Source organism: Haliotis asinina, chromosome 8 (assembly GCF_037392515.1).
Source record: "Haliotis asinina isolate JCU_RB_2024 chromosome 8, JCU_Hal_asi_v2, whole genome shotgun sequence".
In the NCBI taxonomy this organism is placed as follows: domain Eukaryota; kingdom Metazoa; phylum Mollusca; class Gastropoda; order Lepetellida; family Haliotidae; genus Haliotis; species Haliotis asinina.
In genome coordinates this window covers 55,652,398-55,674,837 of record NC_090287.1, presented here as the reverse complement: position 1 = coordinate 55,674,837, position 22,440 = coordinate 55,652,398, and the positions used below count along the sequence as shown (strand labels likewise).

General features: G+C 39.1%; 2 protein-coding genes across 2 annotated transcripts; both read right to left on the bottom strand.

Annotated features, from left to right (window-relative positions):
* Positions 1 to 3,852: 3,852 nt before the first annotated feature.
* LOC137293965 (uncharacterized) lies at positions 3,853 to 5,658 on the bottom strand. Its single transcript, XM_067824867.1, has 3 exons — positions 5,409 to 5,658; positions 4,324 to 4,413; positions 3,853 to 3,974 (listed from the first exon to the last, which is right to left on the bottom strand). Exons 1-3 carry the CDS (start codon positions 5,571 to 5,573, stop codon positions 3,921 to 3,923), a joined length of 309 nt encoding a protein of 102 aa, XP_067680968.1. The 5' UTR covers positions 5,574 to 5,658; the 3' UTR covers positions 3,853 to 3,920.
* A 9,747-nt stretch (positions 5,659 to 15,405) lies between these two features.
* LOC137295399 (gustatory receptor family protein 3-like) lies at positions 15,406 to 18,415 on the bottom strand. The gene is made up of 4 exons (XM_067826738.1): positions 17,318 to 18,415; positions 16,987 to 17,055; positions 16,560 to 16,649; positions 15,406 to 16,185 (listed from the first exon to the last, which is right to left on the bottom strand). Exons 1-4 carry the CDS (start codon positions 18,326 to 18,328, stop codon positions 16,132 to 16,134), a joined length of 1,224 nt encoding a protein of 407 aa, XP_067682839.1. The 5' UTR covers positions 18,329 to 18,415; the 3' UTR covers positions 15,406 to 16,131.
* Positions 18,416 to 22,440: the final 4,025 nt, after the last annotated feature.

Sequence of the window (22,440 nt, the reverse complement as noted above, 5' to 3'; positions counted from 1 at the left end):
AGTTTTAAACTGTACATGTGATAATCGTGTTATGATAGTGTCCCACAATCAACTGGCTTCTCATTTAAGCGTATAAAGTAATAATATTCAAATTTTCGTTTACTGGTCACGAGGGTAGTAGCATTGGTTGAGGTACCCTCGATGTTTGTTTATGTTCCCTGAGCCCAGCCAACCAGTGTGAATCAAACGATTCGAATCTTGCATCTTGCTTTTTTTTGCCGCAGGCATTGTCTTAGTAAAGTCTCTCTGATGTAATTCCCTTTCTTAATATTCGTAGAGACTACATTTGAACGTTTTGTCACAACATATTTATTGGAAAGAGAGTGAAATGTTTTCGTAGCCATCGCCCTCCACCAATGTCCATTCTCAAAACATCGGTCATTTCCGGGCATCATGCGTCATTTGATGCTACTTGAGATTAAAAGAGACTACAAAGAAGTATCGAATGGGTTGCTATTGGCAGCGAGGGTATATTGCAATATACCTCGCGTGTAAGCGGGGTACACTGAAAATAACAGAAGAGTGCTCAGCTAGTCAGAAACGACATTTATGTATGAGGTAAGATAAACATATTTGTACATTCAAAGTGGGTTAAATTAGCGTAAAATACATATCTGGCGAGGATCCATACAACCAGCATTTGGTCCCTAGCATGGTAATTCACATGCAGTTGTAGTCAGTTTAAAGCCCTTTTGTGTAATGCATTGTGCTGAATAATATTCTATGTTACATGCAAGATATACTTCTGTCTGTGATATCCTATTTTGTTTTACTGTCAATACATTACCAATGTAGGAGTACTTCAGCCACGGTATTGCTGAAATCTTGCCGATGAGACTATCAGTCTCAACTCACACACTCACACTTAGGTCAAAGTGTGTGATAAATTAATTGCTTTTAATTACACAAATTGAGTCAAATGCCTTGTGGAATCTTAAATTCATGTCTTTCTTAATGTTAACGTATTTTTTCAAATAAAGGAAATGTTAAAGACGTGAAAAAAACCTAGAGAAATCAACACAATGTTGGAAACTCTTAAACCTTTCGGTTTCTTAATGCATTTTGATAATGTTCGAACATACTATGTATTCGTTTCAAAACCGTAATTTGCTTTTTTTAACATACCATAGGCCACGTATGCCTTTCACGAAGATTAATAAGTAAAGGCCTATCTCAGTTATCTGTGTCCAGTAAAAGGTACAACTTTCAAAGGTTATAAAAGATGATGTTTTTTGCATCATTTTAACTGAATCTGAAAATGTATGTTGTTCCCTTGATGAAACAACATCTTGAGTCTGTTGTTCTTAACTACACTCTTTGAATTCTGGATGAAAAGAGTATTCTCGATTGCACTCCAAACGTGAAAAGTTAACATCAAAGTCTGGAGCTGTTGGAATATTGCTCGACATGACTTGTTCATTTTTGTCATACACAATTGTTGAGTCCTGAGGTATGTATCTAAACATATAACATACGAGTCGGTTTCAAGTGTCATCCGTATTTAGTGAGTGAGTGATTTCAGATTTAACGTCACATGGGCAATATTTCAGCCATATAGTGACTAAAACATATCTTACATTGAATTGGAATATGTGTATAATATAAAATCTGTCGTCAAAGGACAGAAAAACAATTGAATATCACAATTACTAGTAAAACTAGTATGGAAAGTTCAACTAGTAGCACCTTTTGGACAGTACAATATAAACACTAGCTATAGATAGTCAACAACTGAAGGTAGGGGCCAAGGGGATTCACAGTACCTTTGCTACCTGCATGACCCTAGCTGCATTTATATCAACTCAACTCTTGGGCCGATTGTGGACAAATTTACCCCAAATTAAAGTGACAAAAATACCAGATATAAAACGATATATTTCAAATTGCCTTGAACATTTAGGGATTGACGTGACTGACTGGATGGGTAAATCGGTAGAAAAGAATTGGCTACTGGTGGGTTACTGAAGGATATAGAGACTTTTCGTAATTGTTGTTGTAGTTATCTATGGCAACAACAACCATATCTCAGCTCAAATGAATTCATCAGTTAGTGGATGGTGTAAACCCATCTGGGGTCCATGCAGGTGCATGGTGATCTACCCTCAGTTGTTGGCGATCTGCAGATACTGTATTGTCCAAATAGTGATATTTTGTTTTAACTGTCCACACTAGTTTTAATTGTAACTGATATTCTAAACTGACGGACAAAAGAAACGCTGGTTTCACAAACCTGGTTGCAAAACTGATTCAAACTCAAAAACATTGTTTACAGCAATATAGGAACATTCTTGCAAACCCAACCTTCGTGGCTGATAACATGTAATGAACGTGCAGCATGATTTTTGGGTGAAATCTGCGTTTTTGCATATAATTTCAAAAGTGCTTTTACGAAATTTTCGTGCAAAGATCGGGTATAAATAATGACTAAAACTCTTCTCTGACATTCGACCGTTTAGATTTGATGAACATGAATGCCACGTTTAACATCTGTACAGCGCGAGAGAGCGATAGGAATGCTGGAGATGGGTGCAACCCAGTCCAGGGTTGCGACAATCATGGGCTGTCATAAAACCACGATAGAGAGACTAGTGCAACGTGTCAGACAGACTGGTCAGACATCAGACAGACCACGGAGTGGAAGACCGCGGGTAACAACGCAAAATGAAGACCGCTATTTACGTCTGCTTCACCTTCGTAACAGATTCCTCACTGTTACGTCATCAGCAAGAGATGCACTACAACACCCCATCAGCAGGAAGACCGTGGCCCGACGTCTCCTCCATTATGGACTGAGGGCTTATCGACCATTCAGAGGAATGACCTTGACCCTGCAACATCGACGGAACCGATTGAGGTGGGCTCGAACTGTGCAACTCTGGCAAAGACGACAGTGGGACAGAGTGGTTTTTTCGGATGAAAGCAGATTCAAACTCTTCAATGCTGACGGCCGAGTGCGCGTGTACAGACGTAGAGGGGAACGGACGTCACGTTGTTGTGTTCAAGAGGTGCAACCCGATGGTGGCCACAGTGTGATGATATGGGGCGGTATTTGTGGTGACAGGAAGACTGATTTGGTTGTCATTAATGGTAATCTAAATGCTCAAGGATATATCAACCAGGTATTGAGACCAGTCGTGCTTCCCTTCATACAGAATAATCCAAGAACTCTGTTTCAACAGGATAACGCCACTCCACACAGTGCACGTGTTACAAGGGACTTTCTGAACGCTAATAACATCCAGGTTCTTCCTTGGCCAGCCAGATCCCCCGACTTGAATCCGATAGAACATCTGTGGGCTCACCTCGGGAGACGTCTTAAGCAACGTCAACAACGTCCTCATGACCGACAGACGTTAACGCAAGCCCTGCAAGAGGAGTGGCGTCAGATCACCCCAGCAACTGTCAGGAGACTGGTTACATCTGTTAGACGTCGTGTCAGGGCGTGCATTCGTGCTAGAGGTGGACACACTCCATACTGATGACATTTTCTTAATTTTGGGTGATTTCGGTGTGATCGACTTATGGACGATCCAACTGCTTGAACAAAATTCATTATAATTTCTTAAATATCCACCATATTTTTGTTAGAGCGTGTACACCTGTTGTCAGTTACCATCTCTTTGATATACAGTCATAATTGCTTACATATATTGTCTTACGTTTTCATTTCATAAGAAAAAATGTTGCCAGCGTTTCTTTTGTCCATCAGTTTAGTTGTTTTATTGTCCTTTGACGACATGTTTTTTATAACGTGTACACATTTCATTTCAGTATCGAAATGTTCTCGTCACGATACGGCTGAAATATTGCCGATGTGACGTTAAATATTAACTCAATCACTCACTCCATCAGTTAGTTGCTTGAATAATTTATGGAACATGGTTATGTTATCCGGTATGAACAGATACAATCCCAGATCTCTATATCTTGAACTGCAGCAGGAGGAAAAAGTAGGTGATGAACATTCCACCAAGCTGAAATGAATGGATATTGAGTTACTTGGCAGATACAAAAACAGTTATCACTAAACGATCTAAACAAATGTTTTACAAATAGTTGCGGACGTTGGTTACGATGGCAACCAATAAACGCAATTTCGATTCTGAGAAGCTTGTGACCTAGAATCACTGTCGTTTCATTTAAAATGTTCTCGTGAAGTTTATCCATCTGATTTGTTAATCTAATAAAACATGTTTTGAGTCGGTTAATATCACAACATTGTGCGGTGTTTCATGCTGTAGCGTTGGGTACTTTGAACCACTGTAAATTGATTGTATTGATTAATTGATTGCCTAGTCCGGGGTTATTGACTTTGCAACTTACCGTTAAAATGAACTCGTTTGTTATGACAAAGAAGTTAATGGCGGTGAAGCCAATGGATGTTCCTGTCAGTTTGGATACAAAGAGGCTCAGCTGAAAAGAGAAGGCAAACATTGATAACAATGACAGCCATCAGATTCACTACTGTGCTTCAGCTGATCGTGTACAGTAAATAACTTTAAATGTCTTTAAATGATTTCTTTTAATAAACATACCAACCAGTGTTGAATGAGCTATGCCTAAGTAGATCTTCAGCAACCCGTGCTTGCCATAAGAGGCAACTAACGGGATCGGGTGGTCAGACTCGCTGACTTGGTTGACACATGTCATCGGTTCCCAAATGCGCAGATCGATGCTCATGTTGTTGATCACTGTATTGTCTGGTCCACACTCGATTATTTACAGACCGCCGCCATATAGCTGGAATACTGCGTCCTAAAACTAAACTCACTCTGCAGTAAGTCGCTTTGGGATAAACAGTATTAAGCACTTGGCAAAGTATACTGCAGCTACAATGCAATATATCAATCTATCGCCACACCTCATGTTTTTCGGAAGCTTCTGTAAGGAGTGAGTGAGTAAACATTTATCGTCACATCGGTAGTATTTGAGCTATATCGTGACGAGAGCAAATAATTGTTATACGTGGTAATTAATGATAAATTGTTATATCCTATCAACAAAGGACAGCAGACTAGACTATCACAGATTTGTATTCAAAACTAGTAATAAAATCTAAAACATTTAACTATAGATGACAATACAGCACAGACCAGAGACTCTGGACTGCTAACAATTGAAGGCAGATCACCATACTAAGGACCGCATTGACGTACAGTACATTTGTTTCCTGGTCCCCAGCTGAATTTACTCTATTCCCTCAGTTGTCAGTGTAGATACAAATTAAAATAACATATGATTCACGGTTAGAAATGATAAATTCACTTTGAATGCCTTGGAACTTAAGTTAGGAATTCAGTTGGGGTAATCGGGTGTTGCTTTCTCTTTGCAATTTAAGGGTTGTGTGGAATGTGTTCTGATCAATTCTTATTACTCCGAGTTCCCTCAGATAAAAGATATACACCTACCTGACCTAGAAGTTCCGTTGTGGCATTTTTTGTGCCGATATGGAATATATCCTCCAGCAAAGAGTGTGCCTGAAAGTGCGTTCCCAGAAAGTTACAAGGCAACAAACCTGTACACAGAACATCAAAATATTCTTTTGAACCAGGATCGAGATCACCAGTGCCCATTGTATGCAACTGAGTGAGTGAGTTAATATTTATCGTCACCTTGGCAATATCTCAGCCATACAGTGACGAGAAATGTTGGGCATACACAGTGAGTGAGTTAATGAGTTTAGTTTTACGCCGCACTCAGCAATATTCCAGCTATATGGCGGCGGTCTGTAAATAATCGAGTCTGGACAAGACAATCCAGTGATCAACAGCATGAGTATCGATCTGAGCAATGGGGAAACGATGACATGTGTCAACCAAGTCAGCAAGCCTGACCACCCGATCCCGTTAGTTGCCTCTTACGACAAGCATAGTCGCCTTTTATGGCAAGCATTGGTTGCTGAAGGCCTCCTTCACGGGTGGGCATACACCGTGAATATGCATATGTAATGAAAGTCATCGACGGACTCTAAAATAACTAGAATATCACAGATATGGATTTTAAAATAGCACAGAAAAACTAAAACATTATAATTAAAGAAGACAATTCCATATAAAACAAGGGCTATAGTTCGCCAACAACTAGATCAGGACGCAAAGAACCATGGGGAATTACATTACTTTTGCTACCTCCATGGGCACTATTTGGATTTACACAATCCCTTCAGCTGTTGCAATTTAGATACATCCACCCATGTATTAAAACAGATATGCTACGATTTAAACAGTGGGCGTTGTCTGTAAGGTGAAGATGTAGTTTAAAACCAAGGACGAGGCAATTATGTCATCTTGGCTATGGCAAAATCCCGAAATGATGAACACGTAAAAACTAAAATCAGGATTCAAACAACTTTCGAGTACTTGACTTTCTTGCATTAGACTATCACAGTAGACAGCGACATTCTAGAACATTTGGTCGCCGTTGTCCCCAAGTTAATAAGCATGTACTTACCGACTCATTGACACCAGAACTGCTCCTTGTCAGCAGGATTATAGTCAGAAAACAACCAAAAAGCCAAAATGAAAAGGCAAAACTTGTAAATATCTCCACTGGTCCATTAATCATATAATACAAAATGAAACAGGCCATGAAAACCTGAAGGAAAAACGATATTCCGAGAATCCATTTAAAGGGTCTATTGATAATGCTAACAGCCTGACAAAGCTGGGTGTAACGAGATCTGAGTTCTGGGAGACGATGAGGAATGTGGTCATCTGCTTCCTGGATCTGCTTGGAAAGGACCTGCCCAAATATGAGAAATTGTTCTTTGATGATCCTTGAAACTACAACCACGAAGATTACAGGAAATATCCATGCACCTGTGCTTATCACATGCAAGGTGAGTTGGAGTGCGATTGCCCATTGCTCTTCTGGAAGTGGCTGAAGGATGTCAACAAGGAATAGCTTTGATGTTTTCAAATTTCCAAGAGCTAGTGCATATACTACTGCTATGTTAATGAAGAACAACACCCATCCACCGGAAGTTGCAAGCAGCAAATATTTCACTGGGCATTTGAATCCACATCCTATTTGGTTTGTGACATCGTTCTTGAAAAGAGAATCCCAGTGTTTGTAGAAGGATCGCAAGTGACAAAGTCTCTGACATGAGAACACCATGACAGTCAGATTAATAGTACACTGGAGATTCCAGGACATAAAAGTAACTCTCAGCGGTAATGTTTCATTTAGAGGAAATATGCCCACCATACGTTGAATACAATGGAGCCACAACAAAAGAAGAACCATGTAACAATACAGTCTGTGTCTGAAGAAAGTCAGTAGTCTTGTATATATTCTCTTCTGACCATTCTGTGACTGCCCTGATGCATCCTGCTGTGGGTCAAAGTACATCCCCAAAAGCTTCATGGACACCAACAAAGGTTTCATTCTTTCTTCAATTCTGATGTACTTGTCAGTGATCTTTCCTTCGGAAAAGACATTGCATTCAATTTTCATGATTGATTCTTATGTGTATTGCGTACCCTCACTTGACAATACCCCGAGAATATGAGGTGAACGGTCGGTATCTCTACGATGCAGTGTAGAACTAATGCATCAATCAACACAGTGTAATGCCAGTGCTGAAGGACGAGCCACGTGACTATTTACGTAACACTATCGAGGTAAGTCATGCGCATGTGTTACAGTGACCTCATTCAAAACTACTTAACTATCAAATCTTTACAAAGCAAACACAATCACAGCGACAACCATTATCTGTGATTTTCGGGGTTTTTTTTTACAATAATATCTAAATGTTTAATAACAATTGTCGATCAGTCAGTGCAGTGTATTGACTGTTCAGATTTGATGGAGGTGTGACTTTGCAGATGGTGTTGATTAAGCTGTTGATGAAGCGATTGCTAAAAGCTAAAACGTGATATTACACTTACATTATGTAGAGAAGAATTGGAGAATTTTGGGGCTATGTGGATCGAATTTGTTGAATACAATGCCTGAGCGTGTAATGTGTGAGTGACTTAATATTTAACGTCACGTCGGCAATATTGCAGCCATATCGTAACGAGAACATACGTGACATAAAAAAGAAATATATATGCATATTATGAAGAACCTGTCACCGAAGGACAGTAAAAACAGCAGACTATCAAAGTTAGTATTAAAACTAACGTGGAAACTTAAAAATATAATAGTGTCACTATTTTGATAGTACAATATAAAAACAGGCCATAGATCGCAACAGAGAGTAGGTCACCATACTAGGGACCATGGGGACGTACTCTACCTCTGCTACGTGCATGGTCCCTAGTTGGATTTACATCATTCCCTCAGCTGCTGGCGACTGTATGCAAGATTAGCCACAAATGAAAATGACCGTGTAATGTTTAGTTAGGCCTTGGTGAAGCGTGTTAAAGACCCAACTAATGAAGTATTATACTTCACTTTATAGTTGGTTGCTGTATTGCGGTCACAGTAAATATCAAGTCACGTGGATTTTTGTTATTCTTCCCAAGGGGTTTCGTGTACAGAATAATATTATAGGAACTGAGACTGGTTTTGTGGAGCAAGCTCCGACCTCATGCAACTGTCCTCTCATTGCGTTAACGTTCAGGTGAAAGTTTTCACTTCCTCAGCAGACCACTGTCTATGTAAGAAGAGAAATAATTTGATTTTGTATTTCCTAAAACCACAACAGAGGTAATTCAACTTATATTTTAGTAACACATGTTTTTTGCACATGTTAACATATGCATCAATGTTTGGAAAATACAAAATGGTAACTAAACGTTCAGATTTGCGGATCTACCCGCTGTGTGTATAATGTATCTATCTGCAGAAAGGCTAGGAACATGTTATGTCCTATGTTACAGTATACCAGGTACAAATGCTACGAGAAATGTTACGAGATCTTAGGCTTACGACAGTTTTGTGAAACGTGCCCCACTTTTGTGAAATATACTGATGGGAAATTTGAATGAATGGTCATTTTGGTAGTGGAGTTTACTGTTGTGTTCAGTATAAATTTCGGATAAACAAAGATATACGTTTTTGGGTTTACCATTACACATTCAGATATCAGTCATCTGCATGTCCAACCACACATCCCTCTATGTTTGTTCTTCTCTCAGTTAGTGCTCAGAAACGCAAATACTCATTTCAGTGTGTACGCAGCAATCCTTCCTCATCAATCATCACTCAATTGTTTACACGTATGCTGTCAGACGTCCCATTATAAATACGAGTGTCGTGTCTGGGTACACAAGTCAGGTATTTATATGATGTGCATGGATTTTGTGCTTGGTATGAGTGATTGGGGTGTTAGCTCCGAGAACGAGCCGACGGAGTTGATAGACGCACTTCAGCTATAGTCAAATCAGACCAGAAATTAGACCATATATTCAGAAAGAAAACACGTGGGGACGACATAAGATTGTTTTACCCTAATTTTATGTTTAGTTCTTTATCCGTCATATGTGGAACCAGTACGTGGGATATACAGTTAAAGTTGCAATTCCAATGGGAACATTCCCGGAGTTGCGCCCCCTTGACCCTTGAACCTTTGCTGTAAATGCAGTCGAAGAGCAGTCGTGGCGTTTGCGCAGAAATATGATTCAATTAATTGGACAAATCTGTTTCTTATAGATGTCAGAATTTCCTTTTGCTCTGATAGTGAGTGAGTGAGTGAGTGAGTGAGTTAATTTTTAATGTCACATCGTCAGTACATATGCAGCCATATCGTGACGAGAACCATTAATAATATACATAATGGTAGAAAAATGGAGAATGGTAAAAGGTCTGTTAACGAAGGACTGTAAAACAACTAGATTATCACAGATAGATATTTAAAACTAGTAATTAAATCTAAAACAGTTCAACCATGGAGGACGATACAATATGACACACGGGCTATAGATCGCCAACAACTGAAGGTAAATCACCATGTGACCATAGGGACTTAGGGTACCTTTGCCACCTGCATGGACCCTAGTTGCATTTACACCATCCCTTCAGTCGCTGGCGATTGTAGGAATGTTTAGGCACATTTGAAAAATCCCCAAATATACTACGTTTAAAATCGGGTAAGCAAAAATTAAACTCTGAAAGTTTGGGGACTTACGTATCCTCTCAGGAGGACAATCGTTTTACGATACTTTAACCCCCTTTGAGGATACAGCCACTAACACTACCACGTGCTAATTTATACTACCAATCATTAAAATGCATCTAACTACAACACATGTGAATTATAACTCAATCATGAAATCAATATCTTAAAAGACCAAACAAAATAACTAAACGATAACTAACAGTGGTAAAAAGATCCTTAATAGTTTTGACATTGAAATATGTATCCCTTGTGATGGAGAATTCAACACAGTCAAGTGGTCTTATAGTTGCCTATTGCACATGTAAACGTAACTACTACTCCCGCACTCAGCAATATTACAACTATATGGCGGCGGTCTGTAAATAATCGAGTCTGGACCAGACAATCCAGTGATCAACAACATGAGCATCGATCTGAGCAATTGGGAACCGATGACACGCGTCAACCAAGTCAGCGAGCCTGACCACCCGATCCCGTTAGTCGCCTCTTACGACAAGCTGAGTCGCCTTTTATGGCAAGCATGGGTTGCTGAAGGCCTATTCTACCCCGGGACCTTCACGGGTCTGATTACATAGAAGACATAAACCATAAATAATCATTATCGAATTAATGCTCGTTGACAGTATGCTCAATAGGATATTACATGCACTGGGGGTAAATAAACATAACTTACGGTGGTTTATATATTTTACAATTGAGGTCATTATTCAATTGAGTCTGTGTCGCCTAACATATTAAATGTTGTAAGTTTATGAAGACAGATTATATTAGAATCAGTGTTAGACAATATAGGCACTGATATGGCGAGTCCAAGGAATACACAGTATATTGTCATATTGCTTAAATATTTTTTTGGAGAATACTAACATTTTGGCCACCCCACCATATGTCCTCCCTTTGATGGTAAAATAACTGAGTGGCCTTGTCCAGGTGACTCTTGTCCTTTTCAATTTTAACATTTCTCAAAACTAATAACTAATACCTGAGTTAATCGAATCGAATTTTGAAAACAAAAGCACATTATTTGGAATTGCGTTTCAAATGATGTCCAGAAATGTAACTATGTATGAGACGGATACTACAAAATGTATAAAGACAATGAAAAATTGCTTGACGTCAAAACCGTCAGATGACTGAAGCAAGAGGGATATCAGCTTCATTGTCCTTAAAAGTCAGAGTCATTTAAATTGAGTTTTCCACGTTTGATATTTCAACAGGTATGGAGTGGGTGAGTGAGTTAATATTTAACGTCACAGCATGTATGGAAGGTTAATAAATGTCACGAAGGTTCATCACACGTATAATGGGCTCTTCCCATGTGTCAGTGAAGAAAATGTGCATCTGCAATCCTGAAACTAGGAGCAATTTAGCTTTAGACGAGGAAATACTGCATTGGATTATTCTTGTGTGTTAGTAATTACAAGCCAAACAAACAAAAACTGGATTGTCATTTCACTTTTTAATGCTGAACATATTATATTCTGGATACATGGACATACATGAACATACATAAATATTTATCTTACCTCACACCTAAATGTCGTTTTCTGATTGCTCTTCTATCATTTTCAATGTACCCAATTACAAGCGAGGTACATTGCAATGTACCCAGCTGCCATTGGCAACTCATTCGGTACTTCGTGGCAGTACTTCTTTATCTCGAATAACATTGAATCACTCATGATGCACGAAGATTACCGATGTTCTGCGAATGCTAATCGATGGAAGGCAGATAACTCTAATCGTTTGATTCACACAGGTTGGCTGAAGTGTACTATCCGATACCCATGATTCAAACAGTTTCAAATTAACATTGAGGTGTCCGGTAAGATAACTTGGTAACTGGTCGCTCGGGGTCCATGGTTTGATGTACTTTCGATGTTTGTTTATGTTCCCTGTGGCAAACATTGAGGGTACATCTACCCATGCCTGTGAACACCTTAAAATAGTGCATACCGAGGTAAAAGATAGAAGGACTCCAGTTAATTTTTTATGAAACCTGCACCAGATATATATTGACGTTTTCAGCACTTACGGCCATATTGCTGTACAGACAATTTCGCCTTTTGCTTTTTTTATAAAAGAAGCGACAAAACCCATATTCACAAGAAATCTGTGCCAGTAACAGTATCATGGACATATATTTTTTCAGCGGCATAATAGTTGTATGTTGTGGTTTGTAAACAAATCGACTATTATAGTATTGTAATACATTATGACAAGTCTGACAAACTGTCGGTGAGGTGTTTGAATTCAACTCACTCAATCTCAGTTATCACAGACCCTATATAAATCTGTCACATACTGTCCAACCAACATTAGAATGAGGTGCGCGAAAGACGCATTTGTGAAAGGAGAGGGGAGAGCGTGCAGTGAACTGATCCACTACCTACTCGAAGGGGGGACAGGTTTGAAATCTTCGCGCACGTGATTTTTGTGATCCTGGCATCAATCACTTTCTACACAATGGTTCGGAAGCGCCATGTTTCTGCATGAGCATTTGTATACCAGTATATTGTAACGTGGACAGTGAAACGAGCAGTAAACTCTGCAGGTATTTGAAACTTGGCACTCTAAATTTGGTAAACAGGGTCAAGTCATTCACTCACAAATACATGAGGTTGCCTACAATGTCCTTCAGTACATGTGTACTATTTCCGACATCACACACACATTGCACTAAAAAGACAGCGATGCTACTGGTATATCTGAGTGAGTGAGTGAGTGAGTGAGTGAGTGAGTGAGTGAGTGAGTGAGTGAGTGAGTGAGTGAGTGAGTGAGTGAGTGAGTGAGTGAGTGAGTGAGTTTGAAGTCACATCGGCAATATTTCAGCCATATCGTGATTAAAACAAATCCACCAGAAATACATGTAAATTATAAAAAAAATGTCAACGAAGGACAGTAAAATCAACCAGCATGTCACAGTCATCTGTAAGTAAATCTAGCGTCTATCTCTAAAAGCTGAGTTCAAATGCGGATAAGACAGTACAAAAATGGGCTATTGATCACCAACAAGTGAAGGTAGATCCCCATACTTGGGACCATGGGGACTTACAGTAACTTGTTTTCCTATGTGGACCCTAGCTGGATTTACACAATACCTTCATCTGGACAATAGTTAAAATTACACATATGCTGAGATTATAAAAGTGGAAAGATTAATACTTTGAATGTTTTGGGACTTACGTACCCTCTCAGGAGGACAATAATTATACAGCCTTTCAACCCCTTTGAGGATACAACCATTCACTATCTTAGCTGCTAATTCAAACTTCATAAAATCATAAAATATATACCTATTTACGAATCAGTTAACAAATTTAATTCTTTTAAAATGCAATAATAAAACGAGAACTGTTCTTAATAAAAAGATCCTTCATAGTTCGCGATTTTAAATATTCATCCCTTGTTAAGTGGTATATTTGTCGGTACCTTGCGCAAAATAAATGACGAAGGTAAATACGTTCTCGCGATGGTTTCACAAGCCCAAGGAAAGTACGCAGTCGCACCGAAGGCAAAATTGAAATTGATGATTTTGATAAGTGAGCCATTCGCCAGTACATTCGCCACTGCCACACAGCAATGAAGATAGTGCCAACTCTGACAGGCATTATGAAAATGGCTACTGATTATATGGATTACATGGGGTAAAGAAACAATGCGTAAATGTATATGAAAACTTGGTTTCAAATGGCGGAAAACTCTTTCAGACAGACAGGTCCTAATGGAGCGAAAAGATATTGTTGCATGGCGTTTGAGACATCTCAGAATGATAAGCCAGTACAGTAAACTAAACCGTCCAATCGTGTACTTAGACGAAGCATGGGTACACCCCCATCACACGGTAGTAAAATGTTGTCAAACAGGTAGGTAGCAGTTGGCGGTATTTGGGTACCATCGGGAACATGTCCAAGCTTCTTTGATATTTAAAGCCAAACAGAAAAGCGGCTATTACCACGACGATATAAATGTCACCAATTTCTATAAGTGGTTGTCAGAAATCTTATTCCTACTCTTCCCCAAAACTCAACAGTTATAACGGCCAGAAGGAATGGTCAGACTGTTGCAGACGTGATGGAAATTGAGGATCGTTACCAGTAGGATCGCAAAATTGACCCAGAGGATGATATCGAAAAACTTGTCATCGAACTTGGCGTCAATACTGATGACAACGATATCAGTGATATTGATGACGAGTAGCAGGGATTAACAACAAAAAATAATAAATAAATAAAAAAAAATCGAGTGTGGTATTTGGTGCGTATGGTGATCGTCAACCGCACAGTAGCACAGTAGAGCGAAAGTAGACTGTCACGCTTCACAGCAGTTGATTGCTTTACATACCCTCGGCCCTGTAATTGTAAAATGGACTGCACCGCTATTCAGTTTCACGGGTTCAAATGACGGGTCTGCATTATTCTTAAGTTCGTCTTATAGTAAACCACGTAATTTTGGAACGTTGGATTGATTAGGTTATTTTGGGCGTGTAAGTGGATGGAGAGTAATGCAGGTTTTTACGTTCTGCTCAAAGAAGGAGCATTACCACCAAGGCAGTCAAACTTATTGCCATAGAAACGGAAAAATATCAGAAAATATTCAGAAATCCAAAAGTACCAAAAGGTAAGTACACAACCAGACTTGTGTATGTCTGGTCAGGAAATAGTGAACGTCTTTTAAGTTCTGCTCCGGAAAAGAAAACTACCACCGATTTCAGTCCAAGTCCAACCTTTTGCCATGGAAAAGCAAAAAATCTCATTTTCTTCAGAAATCCGAAAACTACCCAAGGCACCAATAAATCACCAGATCTATCTGGGGAAGAAACGTTGAACGGTTTAAAAAGTTCTGGTCCGGAAAAGACGAATGTGCACAGGCGCACGGACGGACGGACGGACGGACGTACCGAGTCCGTATTAATAACCCCCCGCAAAACGCGTTGCGAAGGATAAAAATTCTTTGAAATAATTGAAATAATTTCAGTGTGACGAGTTCAACACAGCTAAAGATCTAAAATATATATACGTAATCTTATCAATGTGAATGAACCCCCCCACCCACCCCCCCACCCCCCATAGTTTTCAACCGACGTTTGTGCATGTCTAAACTTAAACTTAATCAATAATCTGAGGCAACATATCTGTGAAGCTAGGGGGATAGGATATGATAGGAATCTGACATCCAAAGTGACATCATATAATACACAGCTTTCAAGATGAATTGTATTTCAGGGGAAATGGTTCTGATACTGTTAGTGTTTATTTCTAAATTAAAACTAAATAGTCCACTAGGAATCAATCAGTGAGAGAAGTATGCGTAAAAACAACAAACGAAAAGGATTGTGCTGTAATTAGCAATTGTATTCTAAAATTAACTAAGTTCACAGTTTAAAACAACGGTACCACTATGGCAGTAGAAACGAGAGTGACAGTACAAATTGAGAGGCCCTACAATACATGAGCAATGATTGAAGCTAACAGGCTAATATATAGTAAAGAACAATAATCAAACTGAGCAGGGTATGATCATCGCACACATTGCTGGTCTTCTGGTGACATATTCTACAGTTTTTGGTACAGGTACAGCAGATGTACAACGAATAATGCTGCATCACAACAATACATTACCATGCTTAAAACTGAATGCATTTTTGGAAGTAAAAAATTGCAACAGATATTTTATGTATTCGTATTAATACCATATTTAAAAATAGGAAATGCACACAAGATCAAGATGTGGTCAGTAGCTGAGTATGTCTGTTGAATTGATGTCAATACACGTACCTGCCAAAATACTCATATAGTTGCCTGTTTTGATTTGGTGTCAATTCTCATATAACGGCACTGAGTTATGTTTGAGTTCTTGTTTTTGAAACAATAAAGATCCTATTCAAACTTCAAGTGGGTAAATTAGTGGAAGGGATTTATTTGATGGTTCTTGAATGAACTTGAACATACCTGCAATGGCCGTTTCTGTGACGTTATATATGGTTGTTTGATCTATTCGTGGAATACGTCATGCTATCATGTATAAACTGATCTAATCCAATATGGCCACCTGTCGTCAGTTTATATCTTGAACTGCAGCAGGAGGAAAAAGTAGGTGACGAACAATCCACCCAGCTGAAATGAATAGATTGTTGAGCTACTTAGTATATGATAATCAACAATAGTCAGCAAGAAATGTGTCACACGAAATGAAAGACCATACACAATGTGAGTTCCGATGGCAATGGAGAAATTCAACTGTACTAATAAGTACAGTGTGTCAGACTACCAAGACAGTTTATCTGTCTGACAAACGGTTCATATTAACTCAGTTTCACAAATTATCGCGATCATTTATTCATCAATCAAAAATACTTTTCAGAAAGGAGAGACAAAACCCTTTTCATATGTAGAGGAAATCTGTGCTAAAAGCATAGTCGATTCAAGCAATAATTCACGTACGTGTACCTCGTTTTGATATGAACAATGGTATGCTTTTAGTGACTTACAGTCAAAAGGAACTCGTTTTTGATGACAAAGAAGTTAATGACCGTGAAGCCAGTGGATGTTCCTGTCAGTTTGGAGACAAAGAGATTCAGCTGAAAAAAGGAGGCAAACACTGACAACAATGACTGACTATAGACGAAAACCACCAGATTCATTTAAGAGAGGTAGTCCACGTATCGACAAGGGTGGTGTGCAGCAATCCCATTAAATCGGATGGGATGAAAATGCTTATATTGTCAATAGCATATTTCCAGAAAACAGATTCCTGAGTACGGAGTATCTCACCCACTCCAGAAAAAAAGAATTAGTCTTGTGAGTTACTCCTAATTTACATGTACATGTTTCTTGTAGACAGTGTTTCCAGAAAAGAAGGCAACATAACAAAACACTTTGGGAACCGGTATTTTGTGGTGAAAAAAATGCACCTACCTGCCCTAGAAGTTCTGTTGTGGCATTTTTTGTGCCAGTGTGGAATATATCCTCCAGCAAAGAATGTGCCTGAAAGAATTGTAGCAATTGTACAGATTTGTACTACCAACAGGAAAGGAAACATAACCAATTCGTCCAATGTGTGGTGTGTTACACTTTGATCCACTTTGATGGAGTTATGTCATCCTGATACGGGGACAGCCCGAAGTAATAGAAACCGGATAACGTAATCAGAACCGACGACCATACGATTCTGGCAAACACGAAAATATCACTGCAAACTGTGGTGCACAGAGTCACCCTTGAGTAAATGTATTTTGTGTGTACTTACCGCCTCGTGTACATCGGAGCTGCTCCTTGTCAGCAAGATTATGATTAGAAAACATCCTCCCAGCCAAAATGAATTGGCAAACGTTGTAAATGCCTCATGTGAGCCATTAATTATTTGGTACGAGATGAAACAGGCGAGGAAAACCTGAAGGAAAAACGATATTCCGAGGATCCATTTAAAGGGCCTATTGATAATGATCACAGCCTGACAAAGCTGGGTGTAACGAGATCTGAGTTCTGGGAGACGATGAGGAATGTGGTCATCTGCTTCCTGGATCTGCTTGGAAAGGACCTGCCCAAATATGAGAAACTGATCTTTGATGATCCTTGAAACTACAACCACGAAGATTACAGGAAATATCCATGCACCTGTGCCAATCACATGCAAGATGAGTTGGAGTGCGATTGCCCATTGCTCTTCTGGAAATGGCCGAACAATAACACCGAGGAAAAACTTTGATGTTGACAAATTCCCGAAAGAGACAGTAAATACTGCTGCTATGTTAATGAAAAACAACATCCATCCACCGGAAGTTGCAAGCAACAAATATTTCACTGGGCATTTGAATCCACATCCTATTTGGTTTGTGACGTTGTTCTTGAAAAGAGAATCCCAGTAGTTATAAAAGGATCGTAAGTGGCCCAGTCTCTGACATGAGAAAACAATCACAGTTACACTTAACGTGCACTGGAGGTACCAAGACGTCATCAGAATCCTAAACGGTAATGTTTCATTTGGAGGGAAGATCCCAACAACCGACCGTACAAAATTGAACCACAACAAAATAAGAACTATGTAACAGTATAGTCTGTGTCCGATGAAAGACAGTATTCTTGTAGGTATTCTCTTACGTCCATTCTGTAGCTGCCCCGGTGCATTGTCACCCTGTTTTGGGTCGAAGTACATTCCAAACAGTTTCATGGACATCAACAGAGGTTTCATTTTTTCCTCAATTGTGATGTACTTTTTTGAGTTCTGTCTTTCGGAAAAGGTTATGCCTTCTGTTTTCATGATCGGTTTTAGTATAAATATATATGACAAGAACTCGAGACGATAATCAGAGGTTGTGCATGAAGTCCGAAGAAACAGCCTGTGCGGTGATACAGTGTGACACACGGTGTGATTTCCATGCGGGAGGATGAACCACGTGACTGTTCACGTAACGCTATTGAACAAAGCAAATCATGCCCATGTCGATATCTGTAGTTACAATAACATCACACAGAACTATTCAACATTCAAAGCTTTGTAAGGTAAACATGTCATCACACTGAAAACCATCATCTATACGCGAAACACAAAGAGCCTCTATCTCTATTCGGTGATTGCAATAACAGCTAAGGGTTGAGCTACAACTGCCGTACAATCGGTACAGAGTATTGATTGTGCAGAGTATTGATTCTACAGGGCGATGTACGCGTGTGTGTGAATATGCTGTTATCAATACCTTTAGTCATACTCAGTTTTGTGCTGAAACAGTTGGCATCACTCACATTTACCTTTCAGTGAATGTAGCTCTTTTAAGCCATTTGGATTGATATATAGTCTGGTTCATAATTATTGAGAATTTTTCTTCTTACTTTGAGCTATCCTAACACCTCAACCGATTCACTGATACTTAAAACTAAGTAATGGTATAAGGCAGGTAACTCATCTTGGCCTACTGAGTATAGTACAATTAGAGTTACCTCCCCTGAATTTGTAGCAGACGTCATTTTCCTCAGCACTGTCAACAATGTCTGCTGAAGATAAAAGAAGGTTGATTTTTGAGTTGTGTAATCAAGGAATTGATGATGTAAATACATTGGCAGAGAGAACAGGACCTCCTCTCTCTACTGTGTATAGGATTAGGAAGAATTTTAAAGAGGGAAAGGATTTTGGGCACCAGAAAGGAGCAGGGAGACCCAGAAAATTGGACTTCTCAGATCGTGTCCGGCTGGGAATTTTAGTGTCTAAAAAGCAAAGGGCAAGCATCTCCAACATCAGGTATGAAATGATAGAAAGGGGATCAACAGTTGTATCAAAATCTACAGTTAGAAGAAATTTGATTGATCTTGGATGGGACAAAAAGACTGGAATTCCTTCTCCTCTCATGAAACAAGAACATAAAGACAGGTGTGTTGAGTGGTGTTTGGCACATGAAAACTTTGACTGGGAAAATGTGATTTTTACTGATGAAAGCTCAATATGGGTATATCCCAATAATGTGAAAATATGGACAAAGTCTGCGTCAGCACCGTTGTATCGACGACCTAAATACAGCCCAAAGTTTCATGTATGGGGAGGGATATTCTTATTAGGAACGACCCCGCTGTGTGTGTTTGAGGGAAATCTGACAAGTCAACGCTACACTAACATATTAGATAATTTTCTCCTTCCAAGTGCACATGTGTTTTATGGAAATAACTGGATTTGGCAGCAAGATAATGATCCTAAACACACCGCAAAACATGCCAAGCAGTGGTTTCAGGAGAAAAATGTGACTGCATTACCATTTCCTGCATATAGTCCTGACTTAAATCCCATTGAGAACATTTGGGGGATGATGAAGGAATGTGTGAATCAAAAGGGGTTGACAAACAAATGACTCAAATGGTGCTGGAAATACCTTATTAATTTAATGTTGCTTTGATTTCAATCTATTTGTGGTTCACTGAATATCATGTGAAGTTCTTCAAGAACAAACATACATACAAGCATACACACCTCTTGTCTTCATGAACTCTTCTGTTCCACTTCGTAGTTGCTTGTGTAATATCAAGTCATATTTACCTAATGGAATTTACCTTCATTCTATGAACGTTCATTCCTTAGTAAACTGACAAAAAGTGTAAGTCTTTAGTTTTAGAATAGACCACAGTGTATGAAAGAGGAGAGACGTTTTCAATTTGCATCTCCGTAAAACCTCAATGCAGTTAATATCATTGATATTTCATATTTAGATACTACCTGTCCGTTGTATCTATGGGCATTGATAGGTCTTGTATGCATACACACAAGATACATCAGTGTTAAAATAAGGATCAATCTTTCGGAAAGATGCAATGATAACTATACGTGTACTTTTGCAGATTTAAGTACTATGTGTATATTTTATCCATTTGTATGAAATTTCGCAACAATCACTAAATGGTGAAATACATGGTTGGAGAAATGCTAATAGACAGAGTCATTTTGAAAGTGGAGTTAACTGTTGTGTTCAGTATAAATTCGGCTGAGGATAAACAAAGTCATAAGTTAACCAGTTTACGACGACACATTTCGACCGTGTCAGATGACATTAATGTCCAACCAAACATACATCTATATTTGTCCTCTTCTCTCAATACATGGTGCGATCTACAGCCTATTTTATATTGTATTGTCTAAATAGTGATCATAGTTTTAAATTTCCACACTAGTTCTATTTAAAATTGTGATATTCTAGTTGCTTTACTGTCATTCGTAGACTGGTTTATAATATACATATTGTCCTTTTCATTGTTAACTGTTCTCGTCACGATATGGCTGCAATATTGCCGAGGTGACGTTAAATATTAACTCGCTCTCTCACTTGCATTGTCAACAACGATAATGTTCCTTTCAGTGTGCACTTTCACTCCACACTCCATTGTGTACATGTACACTCTCAGCTATACGGGCACACATGTCAGATATTCATGTAATCTGCCTGCATTTTGGGCTTGAATGATTAGGGTGTTGAAAGCAGCTTCAATAACATGACAGCAGAGTAAATAGACGTGATTCCTTTTCGCACTTTATCTATGCTCAAGTTAGAAGAGAATTTAGTTTTCCTGTTTTAAAGGCAAGGCATGTTACTAGTACCAACCCGTTTGCCATACTCATGAAACCAACAAGGACGAGAACCAATCGGTATTTCCAAACCGTGTGTCCAATTCTTGTCTGTAATACAATGCAAGCACTACATAGGATATACGGCCACATTTATAATTCCAATTAGGGCTAATATTTACGAAAGCTAAGCGTTTTGTAGTACATGTTTTGTAGAAAGAAGCAGATTGCCACCCATCAGGTGGCTTGCTCACTGAGTTGGCCCACTGAAGAATACCGTGACTGAGAGGTGAGGATTGTATGGTGGTTCATGCACTCACTTGTCCCACTGAACACCCGAGTTCGCGTCTCCACATGGATATTGTAATGTTTTAATATATCTTTTGTTTTAGTATTGCTGAAAGTGGGGTAAAATTAGACGAACACACTCATAATGTACACATGTGTCTCTGGCGTCAATTAGACTACTACAACCATCTTCAAAGATACAGAGGGTAGATCTGAAGAAAGAGTATGTAGTTTTATTTGCCACAATTACAATTATGAAATATGCCACAGCAATTGAAGTCCAACAATACATTCTAACAACGCTGATGTTAGCAGGAAAGAGAAATATCAGGAAATAGAATTATCAGGAATTCCAGTATGCCCGAATTCAGAATTTTCACATTAAAATCCACTGATAAAGAAGATAGGACTAAGGGTACATCCTTGGCGTAACTCCTTGGACATTCATAGAAGTGAGAGAGTGAGTGAGTTAACATTTAACGTCACGAGAACATTCTTGAAAAAAGGAATGTATGTATATGGTAAAAAAACTGTCAACGAATGACAGTAAAACAACTAGAATATCACAATGAGAATTAAAACTAGTGTGAAAAGTTAAAACTAATGTCACTGTTCAAACAATACAATATGAAAACAAGCTATAGATCGCCAACAACTGAAGGTACATCACCACAAGGGAACATGAAGTTAGAAACGGAATCGGGATTCGAGATTCGGGATTCGAATGCCGAATCTGAATATTTTTTTCAGAGATAGTGAGTGAGTGAGATTAGTTTTACGCCGCACTCAGCAATATTCCAGCTATGTGGCTGCGGTCTGTAAATAATCGAGTCTGGACCAGACAATCCAGTGATCAACAACATGAGCATCGATCTGCGCATTTGGGAACCGATGACATATGTCAACTAAGTCAGCGAGTCTGCCCACCCGATCCCGTTAGTCGTCTCTTAACACAGTCAAGCACAGTCACCTTTTACGGCAAGCATGGGTTGCTGAAGGCCTATTCTACCCCGGGACCTTCACGGGTCTTTTTCAGAGCTACA